Raw genomic sequence first — 23,686 nt, forward strand, 5'->3', positions numbered from 1 at the left:
TGCCAACAACATCGTAATTCCATGTACTGATCGACGCGCTAGGTCTATCTCCCTAATTTTTAATATTTTTTGCATTGAAATAAACAGATTTCAAACCCTCCAACTGACTATTTAATCTCCCTTCACCTGGCCTGACTTTCCTCATAAATTCAATACCCATTGCATCAACCATTTTGCACCATCCGTTCTATTCTTTGCACTCTCAAACTGGTTCCCATCCCCCTGCCAAACAACTCTCCCCAACCGCTCTAGCAAATCTACCTGCCAGGATACTGGTCATCCTCCAGTCCAGCTGCAACCTGTTCATCTTGTATAGGTCAAACCTTCCCCAGAAGAGATCTACAAAACTGAACAAATGCCCCCTGTACCAAGGCTTCAGCCACACATTCACCTGCCATAGCTTCCTATTCCTGCCCCTACTGGCACATGGCACAGGCAAGCATCCTGAGATTATCACTTGAGGTCCTGCTTTTTAGCTTCCATCCTAACTCCCTATGTTCCCTCTTCAGGACCTCATCCTTACTCCTATCTATGTCATTGGTACCAACGTGGACCATGACATCCGGCTGTTCACTCTCTTGCTTGAGAATGGCATGGTCTCAAGCTGAGATGTCGCTGACCTTGGCACCTGGGAGGCAATATACCATCTTGGACTCTTGATCTTAAGTATCAAACCTCCTATCTGTTCCCATAACTATTAAATCCTGATCTCTATAGCTCTTCTTTTTCCCTCTGAGTCGATGGGCTAGACTCTGTGCCAGAGACCTGACCACTAAGACTTGTGCCTGGTAGATCGTCCACCACAACAACATCCAAAACAGTATACTTATTGTTGAGGGAACAGCCACAGGGATGCTCTGAACTGACTGTCCATTTTCCTTTCCCTCTCCTAATGATCACAGTTTCCTGCCTCTTGGGTATGACTGTCTCCAAGTAGCTTCTGTCTATCCCTCTGCCTCCCATATAGATTTGCACATAGTTAATTTTTTGGGTAATTTCAACAAATATTTTACCTTTGCCTTCGACGATGTTGCAGGGGAGATAGTTTAATTTTCTGGTTGTCTGGAGTCAAAGGTTCTCTATAATTCAAAGTCAGAATATCCCTCATTGATGGAATTTCGATATTTTGCTCAAAATTCCAATCCTGAAATAAATTAGGAAGCAAATTATTCTTTATTGGTATCAATAACAACATAGTAATCATACTTTCAACGACTATCAGTAGTAGCGTGAATGGAAATGGGCAAGGAAAACAAATAAAATAATATTTCTGCAAATAGCATGCGGCTTGAAAGCTCTTGAAATGAGATCTGAATGGATAAAATTCATGCAAACCAGAAAAATCCCAAATTTGGATCGCAGAGGTTCATAATGGCAGCTCAGCACTACTTTCTCAAGGATGAAAGACAACGAGACTTCTGGCAAGCAATGCACACATGCCATTAAAGAATATGATGGAGGAGTTAAATTCTACAGATTTGCAATGCCAAAAAAATTCTCAACACCATATTTTCATTGTTATTTTTTACATTAAAATAAAGCAGTTTGGTCGTACACCATGACAAAAAGTGGCAGAACAGGAAATCAATTAACTCACTGAATTTTGAGACTTATCCCATAGACCTATCCCTTCAGAGCACATGACAAGGTATCCTTAGCTGTTGCAGGAGCCAAGCGGTCTAAGGCCATCAGGGAAGCAAACCGTGTGCATTCCCAACACATTCATAGTCACTTCCTGGACAGCAAGGACACGCGAAGAACATCCAAGATACTATCCCAAACATAAGACTACACCATTTGCCTGGGCTGGTGATGCCTCCCCCCTCCCAGATGGACTGAACAACTTCTATGTGCATTTTGAGGCAAAAAACAATGCTGTTGTGAAGAAGACAACCTCTCCTCCAAATGACCAGGTGCTGTGACTTGCAGTGGCCGAAGTGAAGACGGAGGTAGCCAAGGTCAACCCACAGAAAGCTGCTGGACCAGATAACATTCCTGGCAGAGTGCTCGACGGATGTCCGGCTCAGCAGGCAGATGTTCTCACTGACATCTTTAACATTTCATGTTTCAAAGCCGCCACTGTTGTCCCTGTGCCAAAGAAGTCGCCTGTGTACTGCCTCAGTGACTATCAACCTGTCACACTCACATCCATCGCCATGAAGTACTTCGAGAGGCTCATCATGGGACACATCGAGCTCCTGTTGCCCCTGTCAATGGACTCCCTACAGTTTGCATACAGATCCAACTGCTCTACAGATGATATCATTGCCACCGCCTCCATCTAGCCCTCACCCACCGGGAAAACAAGGACTCGTATGTTCGAATGCTGTTTATTGACTTCAGTTCAGTATTCAACGTAATCAAAATCTTCGCTAGGATTCTCCAAAATAGAATAATACCTAGTGTCGCCGAGAATGTTCTCCCAGAATCACAGTGCGGCTTTCGCGTAAACAGAGGAACCACTGACATGGTCTTTGCCCTCAGACAGCTCCAAGAAAAGTTCAGAGAACAAAACAAAGGACTCTACATCACCTTTGTTGACCTCACCAAAGCCTTCGACACCGTGAGCAGGAAAGGGCTTTGGCAAATACTAGAGCGCCTCGGATGCCACCCAAGTTCCTCAACATGGTTATCCAACTGCATGAAAACCAACAAGGTTGGGTCAGATACAGCAATGAGCTCTCTGAACCCTTCTCCATTAACAATGGCGTGAAGCAAGGCTGCGTTCTCGCACCAACCCTCTTTTCAATCTTCTTCAGCATGATGCTGAACCAAGCCAGGAAAGACCTCAACAATGAAGACGCTGTTTACATCCGGTACCACACGGATGGCAGTCTCTTCAATCTGAGGCGCCTGCAAGCTCACACCAAGACACAAGAGCAACTTGTCCGTGAACTACTCTTTGCAGACGATGCTGCTTTAGTTGCCCATTCAGAGCCAGCTCTTCAGCGCTTGACGTCCTGTTTTGCAGAAACTGCCAAAATGTTTGGCCTGGAAGTCAGCCTGAAGAAAACTGAGGTCCTCCATCAGCCAGCTCCCCACCATGACTACCAGCCCCCCCCACATCTCCATCGGGCACACAAAACTCAAAACGGTCAACCAGTTTACCTATCTTTGCTGCACCATTTCATCGGGTGCAAGGATCGACAACGAGATAGACAACAGACTCGCCAAGGCAAATAGCGCCTTTGGAAGACTACACAAAAGAGTCTGGAAAAACAACCCACTGAAAAACCTCACAAAGATAAGCGTATACAGAGCCGTTGTCATACCGACAATCCGGTTCGGCTCCGAATCATGGGTCCTCTACCGGCATCACCTACGGCTCCTAGAACACTTCCACCAGCGTTGTCTCCGCTCCATCCTCAACATTCATTGGAGCGACTTCATCCCTAACATCGAAGTACTCGAGATGACAGAGGCCGACAGCATCGAATCCACGCTGTTGAAGATCCAACTGCGCTGGGTAGGTCATATCTCCAGAATGGAGGACCATCGCCTTCCCAAGATTGTGTTATATGGCGAGCTCTCCACTGGCCATCATGTCAGAGGTGCACCAAAGAAAGGTACAAGGACTGCCTAAAGAAATATCTTGGTGCTTGCCACATTGACCACCGCCAGTGGGCTGATATCGCCTCAAACCGTGCATCTTGGTGCCTCACGGTTCGGCGGGCAGCAACCTCCTTTGAAGAAGACCGCAGAGCCCACCTCACTGACAAAAGACAAAGGAGGAAAAACCCAACACCCAACCCCAACCAACCAATTTTCCGCTGCAACCGTGTCTGCCTGTCCCGCATCGGACTTGTCAGCCACAAACGAGCCTGCAGCTGACGTGGACATTTACCCCTCCATAAATCTTTGTCTGCGAAGCCAAGCCAAAGAAAGAGACATCAGTACCTGATAAGAAAGTCTAGCCTGCTGGGTGTAAACACCTCCCACTGCAATTGGATTCTCAACTTGCTGTTGGGGAAACCTCAAACAGCACCTCCAAGACCATCACACTGAGCATGGGGTGCTTAGTCCACTCCTGTTCACTCCTCTGACCCACAAATGTGAAGCTAAACCCAGCTTGAACCACATCATCAAGTTCGCTGACAACACGACCGTGGTGGGCCTGATTAGTAAGAAGGACAATTCAGTGTAGAGAAGAGGTGCAGTCACTAATGGACTGGTGCAGAGCCAATAACCTGTATCTGAATGTTAATAAAACAAAAGAGATGGTTGTTCACTTCAAGAGGGCCATGCTCCGCTGACCATTGATGGCTCCACTGTTAAGGTCGTCAAGATATCAAGTTCCTTGGAGTGCACTTGGCAGAGAATCTCACCTGCTCCTTCAACACCATTTCTGTAGCCAAGAAAGCCCAGCAGCGCCTCTACTACCTGTGAAGGCTGAGGAAAGTTCATCTCCCACCCTCCATCCTCATTACATTCCACAGAGGATGTATTGAGAGCATCCTGGGCAAATGCATCACCGCCTGGTTTGGAAGCTGACCTTGGACCGCAAGACCTTGCAGAGGATAGTGAAGTCAGTGGAAAAGCTCTCTTCCTATCATGAAGGACATCTACAGCACTCACAGGCGAAAGGCAATAAATACTGTGAAGGACTCCACACATCCCTCATGTAAATTGTTCTGCCCTTTGGTAGGAGGTATCATAGTACTCAGGCGCTTACGTCCCGATTGGGAAAGTTTTTCCCACAAGCCATTAGGCTCCTGAATTCCTAGGACATATGTGGATAGGGTACTGTGGACTTTCAGTGTATACATCTTAATATTTTAATGTGTTTAACTTCTATTCTAATTCATATTTATGTGAATATGCTCTGTGGTCCTGGAGAAATGCTATCATGTCTTTATCGTGCAACCGACAAATAAAGGTGACTTGACTTGAGAAATCTATCATGCAAAGGTTCTGATGACAAGCATTCAACCTGAAAGTCGATTTTATAATTCATTATTTGAATATAATTGTGAAGGGAAAAGGGGCATAAGAGGACTTACGTTTACTTCATGTTTAACTTGGATTAAGGAAGACATTATTCTCAAAAGCATTCCTTTATTTCTCTCATTTAAGGATTCTGTAATCACAAAACAACATTTATTTCCCTCTTAGTTTGTATTTTTAAAAAATATTTTCCATGCATTTTGTCACTTTTAAAAAACTTTTTTGGGTCAACTCTCAACATTGAGATCAGGTGTTGGCCATTCAGCTTGCTCCGCTATGCAATTGTGTTGCAGATATAAATTGTGAGAGAATGCTCTCTACTTCCCTGATGGAAAGGAGTTGGAGGGAGTCCAAATTCCTGGGAGTCCTTGCATTTCAGAAGACCTTTCCTAGAGCCAGCACATTAAGGCAACTGTGAAGAAGGCATACCCTCCCTTTCCCCTCTCTCTTTTGCCTCTCCCCAACTCCAACCTCTCCCCTCCATCCATCTCTTCCTCTCCTCTCCCCTTCTCAACACTCTCTCCCCCTCCCACTCCTCCATCTACCTCTCCCTCCTTCTCCCCTTCCTCTTTTCCTTCATCTCCCTCCCTCCTCTTCCCCACCTCCCCTTTCCCTCCCACCCCTACCCCTTTCCCCCTCTCCCCTCCCCTCTCCTGTTCCCTGCCCCTCTCTCTTACCCACTCTCTCCCCTTCCTCCCTCCTCTCCTCCTAACCTTCCTCTCCCCCTCTGAACCGCTCTCTCTCACCTCCCATTCCCCCTGCCATCCATCTCCTCAGGTATGGAGATGTTATTGGACACTATCAAATGTCTACGGGAAAACAAGGCGACTGGATTGGCACACATTTACTTCCTTTGCTACCAGTGAATTGTAGATGCTGTTTGTTGTCTCTGCACCTCAGTTACTTGCCAAGAGTAATCCAAGAATTCCACAATATCTAAGATGTTCAAGGTCAATAGACTCATGAGAAAACCTCCAGTTTTTCTGCCAAGTTTCTGATTGAGAATTATATTTTTTTTCCATTCAAGGGCCACAGGCTTTTCAGGTTGAGCCAGCATTTTATTGCCCATTCCTAGTTGCTCTTGAAAACATGGCAATCCGTTGCCTTCTTGACCTGCTCCTTGATATAGCGGATCATCCTAAATAATCTTCAGGAGGGGTGCACAGGATTTTGAAACAGCAATACATTTCTAAGTCAGAATCCTGTGCTGCTTGGAGGATAACTCCTAGTTGGTTGTATTCTCATGCTTTTGCTGCCCTTATCCTTTCAGCTAAAAACACAGAAATGCTGGAGGAACTCTGCAGGTCCCGCAGCGTCCATAGGAGGTAAGGATACATTACTGACGTTTTAGACCCGAGTCCTTCCTCAAGGTATGAGCATAATGTTGTTCCACGTTCTATGTTCCAGTGTGTCCAAATTGTTGCTGTTGTGGTGAAGTGAGTGAATGGTTGTGCATGGGGTGCCAATTAAGTGTGCAGCTAATGACTTGTGTAGTGTCAAGTTTTATCATCATCTGATCACACATGTACAACCTGACGAGAAACAGCGTTCTCCAGTCCTCGGCGCAAACACGCCACCAGACATAACACACATACAGACAAACAATACATATGCAGTGCAAGTATTCAAATATACAAATAAATAAAATATTGTTTTGTAAATATGAGAGTCTCGGATGGTGAGAGTGAGCAGTTCCTTTGGTCGTTCATCATTCTCACTCCCTGTGGGAAGAAGTTGTTCCTCAGCCTGGTGGTGTTGGCTCTGATCCTCCTGTATCCCTTTCCTGATTTGAGCAGCTGAAAGATGCTGTGTGCAGGGTTGAAGAGGTTGAAGATTTTGCACTCCCTCCTCAGACAATGATCCCCAAGATAATGTTGATGCGGGGGAAGGAGACTTCAGTGATCCTTCCTGCCACTTTTATTGTCCTTGGATTGCCACAAGACTCGTATCACCAGGTTCAGGAACAGTTGTTACCCCCTCCACAATCAGACTCCTCAATGACAAACTCAATCAAAGGCTCATTTAAGGATTCTAAATTGTGCACTTTATTGATTTTCTTTTGCTCTCTCTGTGTTGCAGTGTCAGTTTGTTTACATTTGTTATCTCTTTACAGTTCTTTGTTTATTTACATGTTTACACTGTGTACAGTTATTTTTTTGCCCCACCAATTAGTGGTAATTTAGTCGCAGCCGCAGTATAAAGGAAGCTCAGGGTTGTGTGTGATGTATGTATGTACTCTGACAATAAATCTGTAGTGGGGAGCATCAGGTTCAGGTTTCAGAAGGTGATCGTTCCTGTTCCACTTGAAGTCTATGATCATCTCCTTCATCTTGTCCACGCTGAGACTCCGGTTGTTACTCTTGCTCCATATCACTAGATTTTCCACCTCTTCTCTGTCGTGTGGCTCATCGTTGTTGCTTTATTTTAATTTTCGTGCTTGTGCCTTTGCGTTTTCTGTGTTTTTTTTTAAACTTTTCCAGAGAGGGCTGGAGTTCCCCGACCGGCCACTACTCCATCACGTGACTCCTTCTCATCGCTGTTGCTGATGAGACCAATGACTGTTTCGTCATCTGCAAACTTTTTTTTTAAATTTTTTATTTTTCACACCATAAATCACATTAGCCATGATATACACTATTTCTTTTTCACACATATACAGTGACTTTTTCTCCCCCCCCCCCCTCCTCCCAAGCCACCCCCCACCCCCCACCCTCATCCATTTTAGGTATACAATCTAGGTTGCATTAAGCCAGTCAGACAATGTTGTCATTCAACAAAAATACACCAGAAATTCTACTGAGTCCATTCTTTTCTTTCCTTCTCCTTCCATCAACTTAGGTAATGTTTGTCCCCGGTAGGTTTTCGCTATTGTATTTAATGTAAGGCTCCTATACTTGTTCGAATATTTCAATATTATTTCTTAACCTATATGTTATTTTTTCTAATGGAATACATTTATTCATTTAAATTTAGTAGTTTCTTTCTTTTAATTTGGTTATGTATTCCCTTACTATTTAAAGTCATATAGTTCAGCGTTGCACTTTTATATTTTGTTTATCTTCTCTTTCCGTTTTTCCATCATTACCTTTCCTCCTTTTCCATTTCTGTTTTCTTATTTTCAACTCTTTATAAGACAACATTCCTACAACATCCAACATTTTCCTTATTCTCCTATTTCTATCTTATTTATCCCCAATCTCCCCTTCCCCTCCTGAGTTGTCCTTTATCCCTTGTCGGACAACCACATCTCCCCTCTCCATTTGGATTTGCGAATCCACTCGCAAGCGTCAACTGATTTTGCAGTGACCGCTATTTCCCCCCACCCCGCCCCCCCAGAAAAGATTTCACTTTTCATATGTCACAAAGGTCACTCTTTTAATTCCCTCCTTATTCTCTCTATTCCATTACCTTCCCTTATTAATTCTTGTCTATACTATCTATATTTTCCTCTAAGTACAGATACATTCACGTATGCACATTATCTCTATTCACTCTTATACCTCTTTACCCGCATACATATCAATCGTGATCATTTTTACTCTCATTACCCGTCTTCATCCCTTAGTCTATTTTTGTCTTTACCCACATACATATCAATCGTGATCATTTTAGCTCTCATTACCCGTCTTCATCCCTTAGTCTATTTTTGTCTTTACCCACATACATATCAATCGTGATCATTTTAGCTCTCATTACCCGTCTTCCTCCCTCAGTCTATTTTTGTAATTGTTCTGCAAATTTTCGTGCTTCTTCTGGATCCGAGAATAGTCTGTTTTGTTGTCCTGGAATAAATATTTTCAATACCGCTGGATGCTTTAGTATAAATTTATACCCTTTCTTCCATAAAATCGCCTTTGCTGTATTGAACTTTTTTCTCTTCTTTAGGAGTTCAAAACTTATATCTGGATAAATGAAGATTTTTTGCCCTTTATACTCCAGTGGTTTGTTGCCCTCTCTTACTTTTTCCATTGTCTTCTCCAGTACCTTTTCTCTTGTAGTATATCTTAGGAATTTTACTACAATAGATCTTGGTTTTTGTTGTGGTTGTGGTTTAGAGGCCAATACTCTATGTGCCCTTTCTATTTCCATTTCTTGCTGTAGTTCTGGACATCCTAGGGTCTTAGGGATCCACTCTTTTATAAACTCCCTCATATTCTTGCCTTCTTCATCTTCCTTAAGGCCCACTATCTTTATGTTATTTCTTCTGTTATGGTTTTCCATTGTATCTATTTTTTGAGCTAGTAGTTCTTGTGTCTCTTTAGTTTTTTTATTAGATTCCTCCAATTTCTTTTTTAAGTCTTCTACCTCCATTTCTGCTGCTACTGCCCGCTCTTCCATCTTGTCCATTTTCTTTCCCATTTCTGTTAAGGTCATATCTATTTTATTCATTTTCTCTTCTGTGTTGTTTATTCTTTTCTTAAATCCTTAAATTCCTGTGTTTGCCATTCTTTAAATGACTCCATGTATCCTTTAATAAGAGCAAGTATATCCTTTACCTTGCCTTTCTTTTCTTCTTCTATTTCACCGTACTCTTCCTCTTCTTCTTCCTCTGGGTTGGCCATCTGTTGTTTCTTTGGTGCCCTTTCCTCCTCTTCTTTCTTGTTTCTATTGTCTTCTGTGGTCTCTTCTTGCTGCAGGTGTTCTGCAGCTGTCGTTGCCGGCTGTGGAGATCGACTCCCCAGCTGGTCCCCCCTCCCGTCGGTGTGTTTTTTTTCATTCGCATCGCGCATGCGCGATTCTTCGCGCATGCACGGTTGCGCACTTTTACTCAGCTCAGCGAGCCATTTTTGTAGTCCATTATTTACCGACCTGAGGGAGCGGGTTTCTCTCTCCGCAGCGGGCCTCTTCGGACAGGTAAGGCCTTCACCTTTTTCCTCCTTTGTCTTCTCTTCCTCTCTTCTTACCGTTGCTTTCGATTTTTCTTTTTTTGTCGCCATCTTCTTTCCACCTTTATACTCACTTTTCTGTAACTTTTATTTCTGTGCCTTTGTGTTTTCCTTTGTTTTTCCCGACTTTTCTGGAGAGGGCTGGAGTTCACCGTCCGGCCACTACTCCATCACGTGACTCCTCCGTCATCTGCAAACTTGATGACCCTGTTGGAGCTGGATCTGACAATGCTGTTGTCTGTAGTGTAAACAGGAACAGGCTGAACACACAATCCTGATGTGTGCCAGTGCTCAGTATTACGGTTCTTGACATTCTGCTACCAACCCGGACTAGCTGTGGTCTTTTCGTTAGGAAGTCCGGAATCCAGTTACAGAGTGGGGTGTTTAGTCCCAGTGAGGACAGCTTCTCCACCAGCCTCTAGGGAATGAATGTATTCAATCTTGAGCTGAAATTGATGAACAGCAGCCTGGCATATGAGGTGTTGTTCTTCAGGTGGGTCAGGACAGAGTGAAGAGACAAGACTATAGCATTGTTGGTGGTACGGTTTCTTCTAAAGGCAAATTGAAATGGGTCCAGCATCTCTGGGAAGTGTGCTTTGAACCATTCCATAACCAGACACATCAAGGTGGAGGTCATTGAGGCCTGTTATTGTCGTCCTCTTGGGTATTGGAATGATAGTGGCTGATTTGAACCCTGCAGGACGATGAACTGCTGCAATATGGTGTTGAAGATGTCCGAGAAGACCTCTGTCAATTGGTCTGCACAGTCCTTCATTACCTGATCTGACCGTCTTGCGTGGGTTCACCTTGGATAGGATTCTCCTCAGCTCAGCCACAGCTATAGAGGGGGACACAAGGCTTTCTTTGGCATCATCCTGTTCTTCCCTTCAAACCGTGCATAGAAGATGTTCAGTCTTTCTGGAAGAGAGACATCATTGTCTTTAACTACAAGGATGACATGATTTGTTTTGGTCTTGATCCCTTGCCACATGTGCCTCATGTCGCATAGCTGTCTGTGTACCTTCTGTGCATAACCCTGCTTTGCCTTCCACATTGCATTGAAGACATTCAACATGGATGTAAGAAGAATAAAGGGTTATGGGTGTGAGGCTGGGAAAGATCAGGTTGTTGAGGAGTAGGTTTACATAGGTCGGCACAACACTGTGGGCTGAAGGCTCTGCCTTGTGTGATAGTTGTAAAACATGAAAATCTGCAGACTGTGATTATAGTAAAAACCTAGAAATAGTGGAGGAACTCAGATCTCGCAGCATCCATAGGAAGTAAAGGTATAAATAGTAATGCTCTATGCTCTAGTACATCCAAACTACTGCTGCTGAGGTTGTGGTGATGTGAATGAGAGAATGGTTGTGCATGAGGTGCCAATTAAATGTGCTGCTATGACCTGAATAATGTTGATCACCCTGAGTGTTGTTGGATTTGCACTTATCCAAGCAAGGGGAAAATATTCCATTGTGGCGGCCTGCCACCACAGAGATTGAGCCAGCACATTGCACAATGCGCACGGTAGTAACAGCAGCATAACACACCCCCCTTAACACAGTGAACTGGTGCAGTTGAAAGTTGGAGCAGTACAAGACCAGCAGCCCTAAAATAGCACTGGCCAAGCTGCCCAGCTAACAGATCATAACAGACTGGGGAAGAAGGGCATTCACATGCAAGACTGTTCCCGCCCGCTATTGTTATTCCTGCAGCTGATGTCAGCCAATCAAACAAACGGCGGGAACTCCAACTATATAAAAGGAGCCTTTCCAGCCTCAATAAATCTCAGAGCTTAACCTCCCACACTGTGAGTGTGTGTTTCTTTGTAGCAGTCGGCTACAATTGGTGACCCTGATGGTTTAGACGGCACTAAACCCAGTGATGGATAGCGATCAGCGAGTTCAGCCTCAAGCTCCTGACCTCTGGACAGTTCAACCCAGTGTGTGGTTTCACCAGTCTGAGGCTCAGTTCCAGATTCGGGGCATCACATGTGAGACCACACGATACTACCACGTGGTCAGTGGCCTGGATCCCAAGATTGTAGACAGAGTGGCCAACTTTATCCACAGGCCACCATCGGAAGGCACTTACACTACCTTCAAAGAGCTAATAACTGAGACCTTCAGGCTCTTGCAACGAGAGAGAAGGCATGGCTGCTCCACCTGGATGGGCTAGGGGACAGATCCCCATCAGCGCTCATGAATGAGATGCTGGCCCTCCTGAGAGACTATGAACCCGGCATCATGTTCGAGAAGGTGTTCTTGGAGCAGCTGCCCGAGGACATCCAACTGCTCCTGGTTGATGTGAATTTCAGCGATCCCTGGAAAGTTGCAGCACCTGCAGATATTCTGTGGAAGCAGAAACAGAAGTGCTCGGCTACTGTGGGCTTGTCACGAAGTCTCGCAACCAAACCAAGGCAGGCCATGGTAAGGAGTGGAAGATGGGGTTCCGAGGCCTGCCAATGCTGGTCGCCCTGCGAGTTCCATGGAAATGACAAGGCCAGCCAACACTGATGGCCATGGTGGCTGGCCATCAAGAGAGCCTCCTGTATGTATGGGATCGCCCTTCCAGTAGATGATTCTTGGTGGATACATGAGCGGAGGTCAGCGTGATACACCCAACCGGTTTGGACACTTGATGAAGAGCGGGCCCCGTGTTGAGGACTGCCAACAACTGCAGTATACGGACCTATGGCACACGAAGGGCCGAGCTGCAGTTTGGAAGCAGTCACATCTCGTGGGAGTTCACGCTGGCCGCAGTGGAACAGCCAATCCTCGGAGCAGACCTTCCTGCGGGCCCACAGCCTCCTAGAAGTCCTTAAGGGCAAGAGACTTGTGCACACAGACATTTCAAACCTTCTCACTGAGGGATGCCAGGCTTCCAGCACTGCACCTGGACTTTGTCCACAGCTCAGACGATGAGTTCTCCAAGGTGCTGACTGAATTCCCGACAATCCTTTCCCCTCAGTTCATGGTGGAGGTCCCTTGACATGGCATCACGTCCTTACCAAGGGTACACCTCTCCATGCAAGGGTGAGACTACTTCCCCCAGAGAAGCTCCAACTGGCCAAGGAGGAGTTCTGCAAGCTTGAGGAGTTGAGCATTGTTCAACAGTTGGACACTCCATGAGCTTCTCCCCTGCACATGGTGCCTAACAGCGGGAACTCCAATTGTATAAAAGGAGCCTTTCCATCCTCGATAAATCTCAGAGCTTAACCTCCCACACTGTGTGTGTGTGTGTGTTTCTTTGCAGCAGTCGGCTATACCATCACACTTCGGACTTGAGCGTTGTGGTTAGTGGGCAGGCTTTGGGAAATTAAGAGTTGAGTTACAGCTGGTGATGATGGTTTTCAATATTTACAAGTTGTAATTTTTCATTTGTTCTCAAGCCATAAACATCTAGTCCATGGTGTTGCGATGGGTATGAAGGTGGCTGATTAGATCAATCTGAGCTACAAAGTTCCTTCCACATTGGTGAAAGAGTTGTTGGGACCCTGTGGTTCTTGATTTTTTTTTAGATTCTCTTTTTCTCTTTGCTTCCTCCTTACCAGCTTCCTCATATGGAGAACTACTTTTTAGGCTGGTGCACAAATCAATCCAGCCCTTGTTCCAACTGGTCAATGTTGAAACTCTTCAGCGACGTTCCAAGAGAGTCATTAATTTTTTTTTCTCTGTGCACGACTGGTTCAAGACTCTTGTCTTTTAGGAACTCTAATCTTTATTTTCCTCAACCTCTATGTATAAATGAGTCAGGCTTCACTGTAACAGGTGGCATAAAAATGAGACACACATATTCACACACTCTCAACTCCAGCTTGGCTTTGGTGGTAGTATCCTTGCCTGAATCAAAACTTTATGATTAAAGTTACAGTTCAAAATTTGCCTAAGGAACCTGGATCAGTTCTGTGGAAGGTTTTAGATTTCCCATCCTTTTTGCATATGATTGTCACATTAAGACTGATACATTGATATACCGGTAAAATCAGAAAGTTCTTCAATTCAAGATTGACTGTCAGATCAAGATCCAAGATTCAGTTTATTATCAAGGTAATAAATTTCATGTTACATGAAATTTATTTTTTCCCGCTGCAAGGTGGACAGATTCGCCACTGGCAAGAATTGCCTAAAAACCTCTTAGAGTTCTTACACTCAGGCTTACAGTGAAAGAGAGAAAAAAGCAGAGTCACTGAGTGTCCATAGATTCACCTCCAGCACTTCCACTGTCCAGTCCAAACCAATGGCCCCTGAGTTCCAGATCTGAACCTCCGACACAGTCAGGAACCCTTTAGTGCTGTTGGCACCTCCTTGCATCCTGGTTCCAAGACCTGGTACCCCTCTAGACAGTTCGAGCCAGTCTCCAGCAGTCCACAGACCAGCATGAGTTTCCCAACAGCAGTCTTCAGCAGCCCACAGCTTCCGCGGGTTCCTTACCTCGAGTCTCCAGCAGTTCACTGCATGCACTGGTCCCTCAGCCGCAGAGCCCTCTTACTGGACCGCCACCATGATCACTGTCCCCGCGGGTCATCTTCTCCCTCTCAGACGGAGGGTGGTCTTTCTGTATTCTGGTGCCCTGCTCCAGTCCTTCACTTCCCTGAAGTTTGCAGCCCATCGAGGCTGCTACCATCTTGATTGCAGACCCACAATCGCGGGATTTCAAATAAAACCCCCCACGTCGGCTTCCTCAATGGGCAATTGAAAGCCCATACAGAACCGACAGCTGTATCTCTGCTCCCTCGCTCCCCGTGGGTCCGCACCAGTGGCAGTGCCGCCATTTTGAGTCACATACCTTACTTCCTCTGTCATAGCAGAGTTCCTGTATAACTTGCCTTTAATATTAAGATTATGGCTCTAGATTTCCCACTCAAAATAAATTATTTGCATCCAATCTATTAAATCTCTAGTATTAAACAATTCAATAACAGATAACCCCAAACTACAATCAAGCCTTGCCTCAGAATTCAGATTATTGGTTGCAGTATAGGTCATACCGAATAAGTCATAAAGGACTCCCCTAACACTATAACAGTGCCAGCAACCGGGGTTCAAATCCCGTGCTGTCTGTACGGAGTTTGCACGTTCTCCTCATTTCTGTGAGGGTTTCCTCCAGGTGCTCCAGTTTCCTCCCACCCTTCAAAATGTACTGGCGGTGTAGGTGAATTGGGTGTAAGTGGGCAGCACGGGCTTGTGGGCCGGAAGAGCCTGTTACCGTGCTGGATGTCTACATTTAACATTTAGAAACAGGCTCTTTGGCCCTTTATTGAGTACCCACACATCCCATTATTAGCACTTGGTCTGCAACCTTCTACGCTGTAGCAAATTGTTATGAGAGTACTTGCCTCCACCATCCCCTCAGGCAGCAGCGTTTCAGTTTCCAACCAGTCTCTGGGTGAGAAGGTTCTTCCTCAGATCCCTTGTAAATCACCCCATAACTTTCCAAATTCCAGGCTTTTAAACTGTAACTGTAATCCACCTTTGCATTCCAGTGATTCCCTGCCACATCTATTGTTTCCAATTCTAAGTTCTAAAATCGCAGCCATCACACAGAATTCTGTCTAGTTCCAATGAACAAGAGAACAATATATACACAACCCTTGAGGGGGTACAGAGGTCAATTATTTTGCAGTGGGCTCTCCTGCCTCCATGACAAGCTCCACCAGCTCTCGGAAATAGAATCTGCAGGCTTTTTTTTGTTGTGGACAGTGTGAGAGATGGGAAAATTGACCTAAAATTATGAACATGGAAGAAACTAAAGTTCATCAGTAAAATGGCTGAAACCAGTTCAAACAGGATAAGTTTGGGGCTTAGGATGCAGGAAAGCAGAGTCAGCACGATTAACATAAGAATCTTCTATCCTTTGTGACAAGACCATAGGACTAAGATAAGGAATGGTAAGGTACAATAGAATGTAGGAAGTTGAGGTAGTCTGGATCAGATAAGGGTCTCCTAGCCCTGGACAGAAGTACCAAGTCATACATTTCTAATTAGCTAACCATACACAGATTTATACATATGAAATTAGCCAACCCTAGATAGAATGAGTCAACTCTGCATATCAAGAGACTGTAGCCCAGAGAATCAGGAAGGTGTGAATAAGGACAATGACATGAAGGGACACCGACAGGATACCCCCCCTGGTCCTCCAAGTGTACTGAAACTGCACGTAGGCAGGAAGAATTACCTATGCCAAACCCATTCAGGGGGCAGAAGAATGTAAGGGGGAGGGCATTCTGATACTGAAATTGACTGTATAAAAGTTGGGTGAGCCCCAGTATGTGTGTGTATTCCCAGGGTAAGGGGAAGCACCCAACTTTGCATTGTTGTAGTAATAAATGTTCTTTGTTCTCAATTTTTGTCTCGAGCAATTTCTTTAAAGGTACTTTAATTCCTAACAAATGGGGGCTCGTCCGGGATCACACTCCCTCCACTGACAGAGTACCCCGACGACGAGAGTAGGTGCACCCTGGCTGATTCAGCTGGACTCACGGGCGACGGGTGGCTGGTCAGTGGAAGAAGCGAGTGATATCCGAGAAGAGGCATTGAGAACAAACGGCGGAAGGACGCGCGCTAGAGCAGTACTGCCAGAACTCGGTAAGAGTATTTTACTTGTTCCTAAGTATGGGAATAGCGGGCAGTAGAGATGAGAGTCCTGACACAGGACGTGACCACCAGATAGCTACGTACAGCCCGCTTGGGATGATGTTATCTGAGTGGGGCACAGGAAAGACCCGCGGTAAAGACAGACTAGCGGGCAGTAGAGATGAGAGTCCTGACACAGGACGTGACCACCAGATAGCTACGTACAGCCCGCTTGGGATGATGTTATCTGAGTGGGGCACAGGAAAGACCCGCGGTAAAGACAAACTGACGACGGTCAGATATTGTTGTAATGAATGGGTGGGATACCCGGTTAAAGGGAGCTCCGTGTACTGGCCAAAATTCGGATCCGAGGATGAATGGATGTGTGAAGCTTTGAACTTATGGCTCTATCAAAACCAGCCAGACAATGTTGAGAGCAGGGAATATGCAGCCTGCTGGCTCAAGGGATCCATTGAACAGCTGGTTTTGAATGAGAAAGAATCCAGGGATAAGAGAGAGGAGGAACCTCTTGTCCCTGAACCACAGGGTTGGGATGTGTTACATTCCCTCCCTCCACCCTATGTTCCTCCTATGCCGGCTCCTATCTTTCCTTCCCCTCCTATGACCTACCCTTCTGCACCTTCCCCACCTCCCCCACCACTAGAGAAGAGAGCAGGAGTGGTATGATAACTTGCTCACAAAGCACTCGATTACCACCTCTGTTGGCAGGAGAGAGAGGTAACTTTAATTCAGAACAGCGTGAGACTCTTCAGGAAGAAAGGGCAGAACCCTTTGATTCATTTCCCAGGGAGCAGGAACCCAGACCTAATAAGCCAGAAACCAATTGGATGAGACCACTGCGGGAAGTTCCCATGAGAGAGGGTCTCGGTTTCGTAAATGTGCCCCTGACCAGTACTGAAGTGTGTAACTTTAAGAAAGAACTGACCTCCCTGATAGAAGATCCCCAGGGATGTGCCGAACAGTTAGACCAATTTTTGGGACCAAATATATATACAATATGGGGGTCTCGACATAGAATCCCCAGCAGGGGAACAATTGGTACTAACAGGTTTTGTTACCAACTCAGCCCCAGACATTAAGAGAAAATTACAAAAGACAGAAAATTGGCATGAGCAGGGAATAACCCAGCTTCTACAGATCACACAAAAAGCATTTGTCCAGACATCTGAGGATAAGCAGAAAGCAAAGGCTAACATTTTGATGCAAGCAGTTAAAGGAATAGTAGATGAGTAACATGAAAAAAAAAAGGCAGGGACTGTGTGCCAGCTCCTGAATGTTGGGAGAAGTGCAGGGAGTGGGAGAGTAGAGACCAGAGATAATTTCATAAATCACGACTTCCCACTTCAGTCACTGACCAATATTGATTAAAATTCATGCTAAAAATTAAATGTCATAAATGATCGTTTTTCAATACTGTAGAATTAGCGAATTTAACTACCAGTTAATTCCAATTTATGAAATAAATTGTATTTAAATGTGATTTTGCACAGGGAGTACCTGAGAGTTGAGTGATGTTATAACATTTGCAGGGAGAAATGTTTGCGCAAATAGGGTGAGTTCTATACATCTTAACTTTAAGTGTATGTGAGATAAAGAAAGGATCTGATGTGTAAAGTGGCTGGATCAGCCAGTTGAAGGGGGAGTGTGCATGTCCCTTTAAGTACACTGTGGCACTTGAAATTGAGGCTTCAGGCTCTTGTCTTGCAGTTAGAGGTATGGAGCCCTATCAACACATTTAATACATTTCTTCTACACATTCAGCAGTCAAGGTCCGTGAGTTTAAAGATCACCCACTTCTGGAGAATAAAGATACCTCTGGGGATTCCTATGGGGATTCCTATAAGTTTAATCATTCATTTCTCTGGTGCATTTTCCTCTGGAGTGAAATTAATGCCTCAGCACAATTTCTCTGTATTGCCGCTGTTATTTAATTCATGATAACTTTCCCCCATTCATCAGGTTTATATTTAAATCCGGTAGTGCGGAAGTTACATTGTAAATAATCACGGAGGTAAATCCTGCGCAACTGGATTCAGCTTAATGGAGAAATAAACCTGCGAACTGGTCTATGGTGCTGTGTGAGTACTGCAATAGGTGGAATATGATTTAAATTGGTGGCATAGTTCAGAACAATTGGGTGCATAAGAATAATAATATCATTAAGAACTCACAGATCTTGTACCAGATGCTATTCAGTACATCTTGACTTAAGGACTGGAGAAATTGGCATGTTAGAATGAGATTGGCATGGTACCAATATTTCTTGATTCAATAATGACTCCACAAGCTCCAGGATTCATGCAGCAGAACTTTTAAGTGGAATATAATAGAAACTAGCCTGTACTTAAATTATTGTGTGTGCAATCTTCATAAGAACATCTTTTAACTTTTTTTTGGTGCCTGTTTTACAGACTGTTTTAAATAAGGCCAGCTCCTGTGAGCTGTGGCACAAGGCATTTTACTTAAGGCAGAACTAAAGGTTGAATATGTTTCAAGTTCTCTTGCAGGGGCTCTTGTGCTGCAATGTCTGTTATGTACTCACTCTAACAAATTGGAGGGTTGTGCCCCATACAGACAAGCAGCTCCAACTGCATTTTAATAAGGTCTAACATATTCAAAACCCATGCAAATATGGTTTGTGTTTCATTTTACAATTTTTACACTAACACAAAGGAAAGTCAGATTGTTATTCATTTTATTAAAATCTAGTGATTGGTTATATGTAAAAGCATGGCAAGAGGATCAACTAAAACCTGCCTGGGATGGTCCCTTCTGTGTACTTTTAATTACAGACACAGCAGTAAGAACAAGAGAGAAAGGCTGGACCCACATTCAAAGAATTAATGACAAAGTGCCATAATGTTACAATTTTATTCGTTTTTTTAATGGTTTATTCAGTTTTGTGTATTTTATTGCTGTTTTCAATGAGCTTTACATTTATCGTGGTTTATTCAGTTTTGTGTATTTTATTGCTGTTTTCAATGAGCTTTACATTTATCGTGGTTTATTCAGTTTTGTGTATTTTATTGCTGTTTTCAATGAGCTTTACATTTATCGTGGTTTATTCAGTTTTGTGTATTTTATTGCTGTTTTCAATGAGCTTTACATTTATCGTGGTTTATTCAGTTTTTGTGCATTTTATTGCTGTTTTCAATGAGCTTTACATTTATTGTGGTTTTATTCAGTTCTTCTTGCATTTTATTGCTGTTTTCAATGAGCTTTACATTTATTGTGGTTTTATTCAGTTCTTCTTGCATTTTATTGCAGTTTTCAATGAGCTTTACATTTATTGTGGTTTTATTCAGTTCTTGCATTTTATTGCAGTTTTCAATGAGCTTTACATTTTTTGTGTTTTATTAAGTTCTTATTGTATTTTAATGAGCTTACATGTATTCTTCATTGTTGTTTACTAATTTCTTTGAAATATTGTTCGTTAATGTTTTAAGCCCCCCTGGAATAGGGGCAGCAGAGGTTACAATTCAGCTCCTTTAGAATGTAGACAGGGCATAGATTTAATGTATAGTCATAATGGGATATAAGGGATCCCAATACGGACCAGGGGAATTAAACAGCTTTAGTGGAGTACTCTCGATGTTTTAAGTACTTCTGGAGAAGGGGTAGCAGAGGTTACAGATTGTACTGTTTTACAGGCTAGAGAGGGCATAGAGGCAAGGTATTTAGAATACGGATCAGGGAAACACAGTGGGGATAGGCAGTCACACAGTGAGGCACCTGTGTACACAGACTAACCGCAAAACAAACAATGTACATTTCACACAAAGGGGGAAACTAACAAGCTAACCGCAAAACAAACAGACACTTCACACAACCACGAGACACATAATCCCCCACCTGGCTCTCTCTCTCTGATCATCCCTGAAGGGGAACACCTGTTTTCAGGGAGCTGCTGCTCATCTGGTGCTTATATAACGTGGAAAGGAGCGAAGTAGAGTGCAGGGTGTCAAAATCCTCACAAAGGACATTGGATTGTACATGTAGCAGAGAGAGAGAGAGTTGACACATATGCTAATGTACACAGACAGGCTGCAACTCACAAGTTCAATGAATGTTAGCAGACAAGCTGCAACACACAGTTAAATCACAAGAAACAATCCCCCCCCAGCTTGGTCTCTTTTCATCACCCCATGAAAGGGAGCACCAGTTTCCAACAACGTGAGCTGCTTGACACTTTAATATCAGGCTCCAAACAGCCTTCGGAGATCGGTGGCCCTAGGGTTCGGGGCTGAAGGGGACATCAGATACTAGCCACAATCAAACGGAACCGCCTGACTACTGCGACTCGTTCGCTGCTGAAGGCAGCGCTTCTCATAGACTGCGACTCGTTCGCTGCTGAAGGCAGCGCTTCTCATAGACTGCGACTCGTTCGCTGCTGAAGGCAGCGCTTCTCACAGACTTCGTCGGGACAACACTTAACAAAGGTCGTGTGCTTCAAAGACACTGCTTCCATATTTCAACGTATGGGATGGACTAGACTCTTTACTGAGAACTGGAGCCTGATACTCCAAACCCTAATAAGCAGCTGGACTCACTCCCCTGACCTTCATGGTGCTCCCCTACCTAAAGACTTTACACAGACATTACAATTCGGTTATTGACCAGCTGGGTAAAACTACACCTTACACTTGAAAGATCAGTGTTACTGATCTAAAAGAAAAGTGAGGAAGGGGGGGGGGGGGATCAGTCACACTGACACTAGTAACCAAAGATCAGTAACACTGATCATGGTGAAAGATCAGTATTACTGATCTAAAAGAAAAGTGAGGATTGTGAGAGATGGGAAAATTGACCTAAAATTATGAACATGGAAGAAACTAAAGTTCATCAGTAAAATGGCTGAAACCAGTTCAAACAGGATAAGTTTGGGGCTTAGGATGCAGGAAAGCAGAGTCAGCACGATTAACATAAGAATCTTCTATCCTTTGTGACAAGACCATAGGACTAAGATAAGGAATGGTAAGGTACAATAGAATGTAGGAAGTTGAGGTAGTCTGGATCAGATAAGGGTCTCCTAGCCCTGGACAGAAGTACCAAGTCATACATTTCTAATTAGCTAACCATACACAGATTTATACATATGAAATTAGCCAACCCTAGATAGAATGAGTCAACTCTGCATATCAAGAGACTGTAGCCCAGAGAATCAGGAAGGTGTGAATAAGGACAATGACATGAAGGGACACCGACAGGATACCCCCCCTGGTCCTCCAAGTGTACTGAAACTGCACGTAGGCAGGAAGAATTACCTATGCCAAACCCATTCAGGGGGCAGAAGAATGTAAGGGGGAGGGCATTCTGATACTGAAATTGACTGTATAAAAGTTGGGTGAGCCCCAGTATGTGTGTGTATTCCCAGGGTAAGGGGAAGCACCCAACTTTGCATTGTTGTAGTAATAAATGTTCTTTGTTCTCAATTTTTGTCTCGAGCAATTTCTTTAAAGGTACTTTAATTCCTAACAACAGTGAGGGGTTTCTAAGTTTGCAGAGGGATCTGGACCAGCTGTAAAAGTGGGTTGAAAAATGGCAGATGGAATTTAAAGCAGAAAAGAGTGAGTTGTTGCATTTTGGAAGGCCAAACCAAGAAAGGACATACACAGTATGGCACTGAGGAGTGAGGGTTTTGGGAATCCAGGTACATAATAGGGTTGTAAAGAGAGTTTTTGGCACATTGGCCTTCATAAATCAAAGTATAGATAGATTTCTACTTACAACATCCCAACATACGATATTTCAGTTACAACGGTTCTGTTCTCGCGTTTTTCGGCGAAAGCTCCCTTTTTTACAGCGAAATCTTGCATAATTTCAGCAAATCTAGCGCTTTTCAGCAAATCTCGCATTTTTTGGCAAAATCTTGTGTTTGTTTGGCATATCTTGCGCTTTTCGGCAAATCTCGTATTTTTTCGCCCGATTTCAACTGATGATCATTTCAACTTCCCAGAACTGAGTAAGTCGGGGTCTCCCTGTGCATAGGAGTTATGGTAAAGTTATACAAGACATCAGTGGGGCCAAATTTGGAATATTGTGTGGAGTTTCGGTCACCGAACCACAATAAGATAGAAAGCGTGGGGAGAAGATTTACTAGGATGTTGCCCGGACCTCAGGAACGGAGTTACAGGGAAAAGTTAATTAAGGTTAGGACTTTATTTTTCTAAGGAGCATAGAAGAATGAGGGCAAATTTGATAGAGGTATTTAAAATTATGAGGGGGGGTAGAGAGAGTAAATGTCGATCGGCTTTTTCCGCTGAGGGTCGGAGAGATACAAACCAGGGGGCGTGGGCTAAGGGTGAAAGGGGAAAGGTTGGGGGGGGATCTTCTTCACACATCGAGTGGGCAACGGGCTGCCAGCTGAAGCGGTGAATGCGGGCTCAATTCTTACATAGGCAGGAGGCAACGTGGAGGTGCAGGTCAGTGGGACTGGGCGGAAACAATGGTTCAGTGCAAACTAGAAGGGCCGAAGAGCCTGCTTCTGTGCTGCAGCGTTCTACGGTTGCCACTTCTGGTTGACCTTCATTACCAATTGAAGGCCCAAGACGTGGAGGGGGATGAAGGTGGTCAGTGGTGAGGGGGCAGGGTCCAGCCCCATTGTCCATCCTTCACAGTGGCTGGGTTCCGCATCCTTCCCCTCGTTACCTCAGCTGCCTCTCCTCCGCCCGGGCTCCAGGGAACGCAGGTCACGTGCGCCAGCTGAGGTTGGGGGCGGCGCTTGACCTCAGCTCCCGCGCCTCTCTGCCTGGGCTCCAGGGAACGCAGGTCACGTGCGCCCGGCCCGCCGGCGCCGAAGCGCGGGCTCGCTTCCCCATCTTGCCATTGGTCGGCGGTGCCAGGGGAGGAAGGCGGTGATTGGCCGGGGCCCTGTTGCCGAGGCCTTGCGCGCGAACTGAGGGTCCCGCTGGCTTGGTGAGGCCGCCGTGTGCGGAGATGCCGTATTTCCCTCAGTGAACCATTAAAAGGGGCAATTCTATTATCACCTATACTTTTAGTATCCGACTTTCCCTCATGAAAACACTTTAACTTGTTAAAAAAAAAACCCCACCGCGGTTTTACTTCAACCACGGTGTCTGCAGACTTTCGTGTTTTACCTCAGCAAAAAAAGTTAGTTGTTTCCTCAAAATAAAGTCTTGGATGATCTGAAACTTCAACTGAAAATAAAAGCAGAGGGTGTATCAATTTATCAATGAATAACATGGGTTGACATCCCATCTGGGACCCATGACTGGGGTTGGCGAATACTCATTGATAATT

The 23,686-nt window shown here is 44.6% G+C and overlaps 2 protein-coding genes across 14 annotated transcripts in view; one reads left to right on the forward strand and one right to left on the reverse strand.

Annotated features, from left to right (window-relative positions):
• meiosin (meiosis initiator) overlaps nt 1-23,169 on the reverse strand; it is a 69,308-nt gene extending 46,139 nt beyond the window's left edge. For 2 of the 12 annotated variants that reach the window (XM_069908342.1, XM_069908349.1), the window contains exons 1-3: nt 22,959-23,109; nt 5,001-5,077; nt 1,014-1,144 (exon numbers count right to left, since the gene is read on the reverse strand). In XM_069908342.1, coding sequence (XP_069764443.1) covers nt 1,014-1,144; nt 5,001-5,077; nt 22,959-23,034 — 284 coding nt within the window. In that variant the 5' untranslated portion in view covers nt 23,035-23,109. The other 10 variants (XM_069908339.1, XM_069908338.1, XM_069908344.1 and 7 more) reach the window with 9 other exon arrangements.
• A 95-nt stretch (nt 23,170-23,264) lies between these two features.
• LOC138748337 (echinoderm microtubule-associated protein-like 1) overlaps nt 23,265-23,686 on the forward strand; it is a 146,367-nt gene continuing 145,945 nt past the window's right edge. For both annotated transcript variants that reach the window (XR_011347948.1, XM_069908351.1), the window contains exon 1: nt 23,265-23,341. The gene's annotated coding sequence lies outside the window, so the exon portion shown is untranslated. The remainder of the gene's footprint in view (nt 23,342-23,686) is intronic.

Source organism: Narcine bancroftii, chromosome 13 (genome assembly GCF_036971445.1).
Source record: "Narcine bancroftii isolate sNarBan1 chromosome 13, sNarBan1.hap1, whole genome shotgun sequence".
NCBI lineage: Eukaryota > Metazoa > Chordata > Chondrichthyes > Torpediniformes > Narcinidae > Narcine > Narcine bancroftii.